An 8,033-nucleotide genomic window follows, 5' to 3' on the forward strand; every position below is an offset into this window, starting at 1 on the left:
CATACACACATGCAAAAAAAAAAAAAAAAAAAAAAAGCAACACAAACTCGGTGCAGGATCCGTGGAACCGACATGGAACACGCCGCGCACGGATCCCAGCCATTGTCCCCAGCACACGCACACGCGCGCACACAGACACACACGCGCGTAAACACACGGGGAGGCTGGGGGGAGGGGGAGGGGAGCCAGACGCGGATACAGACCGACAGGAGTCAAAGCGAGTCAAGTTAACGCTTTCTCCGCCCCCGTCCACGAGTACCCCCCCTCCTCCCCCTCCGCTTCCTCCTCCCCATCCTCCTCCCCACCCTCCCCCTCCTCCCCCTCCCCCCGCGTTAATTAATCCCAAACAAAGCAAGCCAACCAAGGGATGCGTCATCATTTTCAAGCAGAGGGAGGCGAGAGGCATGCATTTTTTTGATCGATTTATTTATTTGGGGGACGTTGATTCTCGGTCCGAGGGCCGATTTTCAAACCTTTTGCAAAGCGCGGCTCCATTGTTCGCCGGGCGCGCAGGCCCCGCCCCCTGCTTTGTGTGCGGCGCGCGGATTGGCCGGCGCGCGCGGGGGCCGCGTCAGCGCCCGCGAGCCCATTCATCTGTGCACTTGGGCGTTGGACCCCGCATCTTATTAGCAACCAGGGAGATTTCTCCATTTTCCTCTTGTCTACAGTGCGGCTACGAATCTGGGATTTTTTTTTTATTGCTTCTTTTTTTTTTTTTTTAAAGAAAGGCTACACTTGGGCTCCTTTTTTCGTGCTCGACTCTTTTCCTCCCCCCTTTTTTTTTTTTTTTTTTTCCCTCCCTCCTGCGCTGCTGCTTTTTTAGCTCTCGGACTTCAGGTTTTTTTACCCGGAGTGTATTTAGTCGGTTCTGTCCTGTCCTCTCCGCCACCCCCACTCCCCCCTCCCTCCCTCCGGTGTGTGCGCCGCCGCCGCCGCCGCCGCCGCCGCCGCCGCCGCCGCTCGCCCCGTCGTTGCACCAACCGGAGGCTCTTTGTTTCCCCCCTTGGATCTGTTGAGTTTCTTTGTTGAAGAAGCCAGCATGGGTGCCCAGTTCTCCAAGGCCGCCGCCAAGGGAGAGGCCGCCGCCGAGAGGCCCGGGGACGCGGCCGTGGCCTCGTCGCCCTCCAAAGCGAACGGCCAGGTAACGTCTACCTGGGATGCGGGCGGCCGTCCCCGGCGTCCCCGGCGTCCCGGCGTCCCCGTCCGGCCCCGACGCTTCTCCTCCCCTCGGGGTCGCGCCCGGGGCGCCTTCGGCGGAGGGAGGCGCGCGGCCGCGTTCCGCCGGGAAAGTTGGCTGGGAGGCGGCCGCCTGGACTGTCAGCTCGTCCTGGGGGGCGGCGGGGGGCGCCGGGGGGCGCCGGGGGGCGGGGGAGCGGCGCCCGGGCGACCCCGGCGAGTGGTCGCGCAGCCGCGAGCCGAGAAGTGCCAAGCGCCTAAAATGGCGTGTCTGGAGCCCGGAACGTGACGAGCTAGGTGCTGCCCCCCACCCCCACCCCCACCCCCCACCCCCGGCCGGGTCGCGTGTGCGCTCGGTGGGCACAAAGGTGTCGGGCCGGCTCCCGCGTCTGCGCTCCGGATTGGGTCGCTCCCGACGTGGCCGGGGTGGCGTGATGGGGCTGCCGCGCCGGGGGCCGCGGAGGGCCGCTCCTTGTGCGCCCGGGCGGCGCGCGGCTCCCGGAGCGCGGGGCCGGGGGCTCCGCGAGCGGCTTTCCCGCGGGCCTGCGTCCTGCCTTCCGCACCCACCCGGCCTGGGCACGGCGTCCCCGGGAGGGAGGGCTCCGCGGGTCCTTGCGGGGCCGGCGCCCGCGGGCCGGGGCGGGCCGGGGCTGTGGGTGCGCGCGGCGCGGCCGGGACCCGAGGGGGGAGACCGCAGCTCCCGGGGGGAGAGACCGTGCACCCCGCTCCGGGGGGAGAGGCCGTGCACCCCGCTCCGGGGGGAGAGACCGTGCACCCCGCTCCGGCGGGAGAGACCGTGCACCCCGCTCCGGCGGGAGAGACCGTGCACCCCGCTCCGGGGGGCAGGCAGGTGGGCGCGCGAGGCCGGTCCCGGGCGGCTGCTCCGCCAGCGCCGGGCGCCCACCACGCCTCTTTTCCTAGAGCGGAGGCCGGTGGCTTCGCCTCCTCCGCCCTAGTGGGCGGGCGAGCTCGGCCGAGGGGCTCGGAACCGTGGAACGTGCAGAAGGAGCCGCCGTGGCGCGCCCGGCCCCGCCGACCCGAGGGGTGTGGGCGCGGAAGCCGAGGCCCGACCCCCGCGACGGGCGCGGCTCCGACCCGTGGGCGGCTGCGGACCCGGAGGCCGCGGGGCCGCCCGAGCTTTGTTTGCGGGCTCCGGGCTGCGCGCTCCGGGCCCGGGGGCGCCGCGGCCGGCGGGCAGGGCCGGGCCGGGCCGGGCTGGGCAGGGCGGGGGACCCCGCGGCCCCGCCCCTCGCTCGCGCCCGCCCGCGCCCAGCCCCGCGCCGTGGAGCCGCAGCGCCCCCTGGCGCCCCCGAGCCCTGCGGGGCGGGGGCCTGTGCGCGCGCAGGCCGGGCCGCCGGCTGGAGGCGCCCCCGGGGGCTCGGGGCTTGGACGCTCCCCAGGGCGTGGGGCCCGGGGGACCGCGCGGCCCGGCTCGGGGCCTGCGCCCTAACGGCGCCCCGAGCATCGTGTGTTACGTGGCTCTTGTTCGTGCGGAGCCCGGGAGGCGGGGGCTGCGGTGGGCGATGCGCCGCTCCCCGTGCGCTGCCCGGGCGCCGTGGGACCGTGGGGCGTCTGCCCGGCGCGCGCCTCCAGGGCGCCGCCCCGGCCCTGCCCCGGCTCCGCGGAGGGTGCTCATCTGGGCAGGCGACGCCGCCTCCCCGGGGCGGGGTGCAGGGCCTCCCCGGGGCGGGATGCAGGGCCTCCACCGGGCGGGGTGCACAGTTTCCCCGCTCACCCCGGAGCGGGGTGCACGGCCTCTCCTCGGAGCGGGGTGCACGGCCTCCCCTCGGAGCGGGGTGCACGGCCTCCCCTCGGAGCGGGGTGCACGGCCTCCCCTCGGAGCGGGGTGCACGGCCTCTCCCCGGGAGCAGGGTGCACGGTCTCCCCCCACACCCCGGAGCGGGGTGCACGGCCTCCCTGGAGCTGGGTGCAGGACCTCCCCGGAGTGGGGTGCACGGCCTCCCTGGGGCCGGGGTGACAGCCTCCCCAGAGTGGGGTGTACGGCCTTTCCCCGGGAGCAGGGTGCACGGCCTCCCTCCTGGGGCGGCGTGCAGGGCTTCCCTGGAGCTGGGTGCACAGCCACACCCCCCCAGCAGGGTGCACCCCCCCCTCCCCCCCACCTGGGTGCACGGCCTCCCCCCCAGCAGGGTGCACCCCCCCTCCCCCCCACCTGGGTGCACAGCCTTCCCCTCGCAGCAGGGTGCACACCCCCCTTCCCCCCAGCAGGGTGCACGGCCTCCCTGGAGCGGGGTGCACAGCCTCCCCCCCAGCAGGGTGCACACCCCCCTTCCCCCCAGAAGGGCTCAGGGCCTCCTGGAGCGGGGTGCACGCTCCCTCCCCCCCCCATTGGGGTGCAGGGCCTCCCCGGAGCAGGATGCACGGCCCCCCGCATCAGGGTGCACGCCCCCTCCCCCCCAGCGGGGCGCAGGGCCTCCCCGGAGCGGGGTGCACGCCCCCCACTCCCCAGCAGGTGCACGCCCCGTCCCCCCACCCCCCGGCGGGGCGCGGGGCCTCCCGGGGGCCGCCCGAGTGACGCTGCCGCCTTGTGTGCCCGCAGGAGAACGGCCACGTGAAGGTGAACGGGGACGCGTCCCCCGCGGCCGCCGAGCCGGGCGCCAAGGAGGAGCTGCAGGCCAACGGCAGCGCCCCGGCCGCCGACAAGGAGGAGCCCGCGGCCGCGGGGAGCGGGGCGCCGGCCGCCGAGCAGGAGGAGCCGCCCGCCGAGCCGGAGGCCGCCGCCGCCGCCGCCGCCGCCGCCGCGCCCGCCGACAGGGAGGCCGAGGCCGAGGCCGCCGAGCCGGGGTCGCCGGGGTCGCCGGCGGCCGCCGAGGGGGAGGCCGCGTCCGCCGCGTCGTCCACGTCGTCGCCCAAGGCGGAGGACGGCGCCGCGCCCTCGCCCAGCGGGGAGACCCCGAAAAAAAAAAAGAAGCGCTTCTCCTTCAAGAAGTCCTTCAAGCTGAGCGGCTTCTCCTTCAAGAAGAGCAAGAAGGAGGCGGGCGAGGCGGAGGCCGAGGCGGCGGGGAGCGCGCCCGCCGACGGCCGCAAGGACGAGGCCGCCGAGCCGGGCGCGCAGGCGCAGGCGCAGGTGCAGGCGCAGGTGCAGGCGCAGGTGCAGGCCGCGGAGGCCGCGGGGGAGGCCGCGGAGGCCGCCGAGCCCCGGGCGGCTGAGCAGGCGGCGGCCGGCGGCCCGCAGGAGGCCCAGCCCCGCGACGCCGCCCCGCCCGAGCAGCCGCCCGCCGCCGCGGGGCCCGGGGAGGCCGCCGGGCCCGGGGAGGCCGCGGGGGAGGCCGCGGGGGAGGCCGCGGAGGCGCCGGCCGCGGGCCCCGAGCAGGAGGCGGCGGCGGTGGCGGCCTCGGCCTCGGCCTCAGCCGCGGAGGAGGCGGCGGCGGCGGCCTCGGCCTCGGCCGCGGCGGCCGCGTCCTCGCAGGAGCCCCAGCCCGAGTGCAGTCCGGAAGGCCCCCCGGCGGAGGCGGCCGAGTAGAGGCGCCGAGCGCCGAGCCAACCCGAGAACTCTTCTCCCCCGCCCCCACCCCCGTTCGTTTGTTGGAGTGGTGCCAGGTACTGGTTTTGGAGAACTCGTCTACAACCAGGGATTGATTTTTAAAGATGTCTTTTTTTTTTTTTTTTTGATTTTACCTTTTTTTTTTTTTTTTAATGCAGCAAATTCTGTTCCCCCCTCCTCCCTCCGCCTCCCCCCCCCCACAGATCCCATCTCAGATCATTGTTACCACCATTCCAACAGGTCGAGGAGCGCTTAAGCCACCTTCCTCCGCCTTGTGTGTCTCTTTCGTTTTTTTTTTATTTTTTATTGTTTTTTTTTTTTTTTGCATCAGTATTAATGTTTTTTGCATACTTTGCATCTTTATTCAAAAATGTAAACTTTCTTTGTCAATCTATGGACATGCCCATATATGAAGGAGATGGGTGGGTCAAAAGGGATATCAGATGAAGTGATAGGGGCCACGAAGGGGAAATCTCCAGTGGTGCGTGACATTGCCAAGAACAATGTACCACTAGAAGCGATGGTGTAAAGGCTTAGTCTTTTTTTTTTTTTTTTTTAAAGAAAAGTTATTACAATGTATTTTGTGAGGCAGGTTTACAACACTACAAGTCTTGACTAAGAAGGAAAGGAAAAAGAAAAAAAAAAAAAACACCAATACCCAGATTTTAAAAGAAAAAAAAAAGATCATAGTCTTAGGAGTTCATTTAAACCATAGGAACTTTTCACTTATCTCATGTTAGCTGTACCAGTCAGTGATTAAGTAGAACTACAAGTTGTATAGGCTTTATTGTTTATTGCTGGTTTATGACCTTAATAAAGTGTAATTATGTATTACCAGCAGGGTGTTTTTAACTGTGACTATTGTATAAAAACAAATCTTGATATCCAGAAGCACATGAAGTTTGCAACTCTCCACCCTGCCCATTTTTGTAAAACTGCAGTCATCTTGGACCTTTTAAACACAAATTTTAAACTCAACCAAGCTGTGATAAGTGGAATGGTTACTGTTTATACTGTGGTATGTTTTTGATTACAGCAGACAATGCTTTCTTTTCCAGTCGTCTTTGAGAATAAAGGAAAAAAAAAATCTTCAGATGCAATGGTTTTGTGTAGCATCTTGTCTATCATGTTTTGTAAATACTGGAGAAGCTTTGACCAATTTGACTTAGAGATGGAATGTAACTTTGCTTACAAAAATTGCTATTAAACTCCTGCTTAAGGTGTTCTAATTTTCTGTGAGCACACTAAAAGCGAAAAATAAATGTGAATAAAATGTACAAATCTGTTGTGTTTATTTATGTTCTGATAAAGTACCGAGACCTCTAGGTCTCAAGGATAGTTTTGAGGAACATCTCGCATGCCATCAAGAGTAAATTTTCTTGTGGTTTGTAATCTGAAGTTTCCAGACTCTGAAATTCATAATCAGCAGTGTCAGATTACACGCAGGAAGGAGTCACGGCCTTCCGTGTCTGTTACCATTTACCTGCATTGACGTTGAGTTTTCATTTAAAAAATTCAGCAGTTATTTTTATGGTAGTTATATAGCATGTCAGAATGAACCATTTAATACAAAAGTGGTGTGACACCCCCCCCCACCCCACCCCCGGACCATTTAAATGTCATGTGAAAATCTCGTAAAGTACGTTTTCGGTCATGCCGGTCCAGAAACCTGAGCGAGAGTCTATTTAATCCGAACTGCAGACGGGCCACAGAAGTGGCCAAATGTGTTTCCGAAATCGATGGTGTATTACCTGCCATTGTAATTGATTACTGCTTGGCTGATTTCCAAATACTGCGTAGATTATGTGTTGTACCTTAGGAAAACGGGCTTATGTAAAGAAGTGATGGTGGTGAATGGGCAATGTTGTCAGTTTATGGGCCTTTAGTACTTGCCTCAATTCGATAGTTGCGAGTGGTTGTTTTTTTTTTTTTTTTTTAATCAGTAGTGTGTTAGTCTCTTGTTACTCAAAGGGAAAAGATAGAGAATGATGCTTCCTTCTATAGTAATGATCCTTACCAGTTTCACCTTTGCTCTTACCACCGCATAACTGGATTTATTTTTTTTTTTTCTTCACTGGATCCTAAACTGGATTGAATTTGAAGGTAAAGGTGTGTATCAGGTACCATTACTTCATGAAATGGCGAAGGAAAATAGTTGACGCACACCTCTGCTGTTTTTGAGCAGCACGCCTTGTGTAGGGTTCACGGTGGGACTGAACCACATTTGTGACAACCCAGCGCCAAATCTTAAACTCCTTAGAAAGGTACATTAGCTTTTGACATGTGCTAATAATTGGAAGAGTAGATCATATATGATAGTCCATGACCTCTCCTTACCAAATACCCTCCCCACTACTAAAAATAGCATTTGGAAAAGTATGTACTTTTAGTTGGGGTGTGTTGGTCTTGAAGGATGTTTGAAAGTTAAAAGTCAAATCTGGTAACCAAAGGACTGCTTTATAGGGTCTTTCCAACCTCACCAGCTTTTTCTCAAATGCCTGCTTGGCCAAGTACAGGGCCTAGTATGTGGGAGGACTCAAAAAAAATTGATTTAAAAAATTAACTTGTGAGTAGTCAAAAATACTGTGTAGCCAACTATATTGCTAGGCTTGGGTTTTTTTGTTTTGTTTTGTTTTGTTTTTGTTTTTTAACAGCTGGAATTAAGATGCATTATTTTGATTTTAATTGCCTAAAACACTTTGGGTGGTATTGATGGAGTGGTGGATTTTCCACCAAGCGATTAAATGAAATTTGACATATACCTTTTCATCCAAAGTTTTGTACATCACATTGTTTTCTACTGGAAAAATGTTAATATGGCTTTTTTGTATTACTAACAATAGCTTTGAGATTAAGGAAAAATAAATAACTCTTGTACAGTTCAGTATTGTTTATTAAATCTGTATCGGCAGTATGTAAAATGGCATTTGCTATGGTTATAAGATACTTCCTCTGGATTATAATAATCATTTGATTCAATTCCTATTGCTTGTAAAATAAAGTTTTACCAGTTGATATAATCAAGCTTGCTAAAATAGGATTTTTTACAAACTTAATTTTAAAATGCAAATTTTAGAGAAAAACTTAAAATTTTAAGGGTCGATGGTAAGTATGACTATTACTCCATTTAAGGGATTTGGAAGGTATGCTTGACGTTATATTTAGGATATATAATCATATCCACTGAAGGTGAGTTCTCTGTTAACAAGTCAACAAACGTCGTGCCGATAGGTCTTGATTATATGTTTGAGAAAGAATGCAGTGTAATCTACATATTCTTCTCATGTATATAAACAATAAAATTTTGCAATTAAAAACTTGGGGAAAAGGTGCTTTTTACATTCACATACTTTGG

At 58.8% G+C, this 8,033-nt stretch overlaps 1 protein-coding gene across 1 annotated transcript; it reads left to right on the forward strand.

The window, feature by feature from the left end:
- The first annotated feature begins 406 nt into the window (after positions 1 to 406).
- On the forward strand, positions 407 to 7,698 carry MARCKS (myristoylated alanine rich protein kinase C substrate). Its single transcript, XM_055330825.1, has 2 exons — positions 407 to 1,141; positions 3,734 to 7,698. Exons 1-2 carry the CDS (start codon positions 1,040 to 1,042, stop codon positions 4,655 to 4,657), a joined length of 1,026 nt encoding a protein of 341 aa, XP_055186800.1. The 5' UTR covers positions 407 to 1,039; the 3' UTR covers positions 4,658 to 7,698.
- Positions 7,699 to 8,033: the final 335 nt, after the last annotated feature.

This window comes from Nyctereutes procyonoides, unplaced genomic scaffold (genome assembly GCF_905146905.1).
Source record: "Nyctereutes procyonoides isolate TBG_1078 unplaced genomic scaffold, NYPRO_anot_genome, whole genome shotgun sequence".
Classification (NCBI taxonomy): domain Eukaryota; kingdom Metazoa; phylum Chordata; class Mammalia; order Carnivora; family Canidae; genus Nyctereutes; species Nyctereutes procyonoides.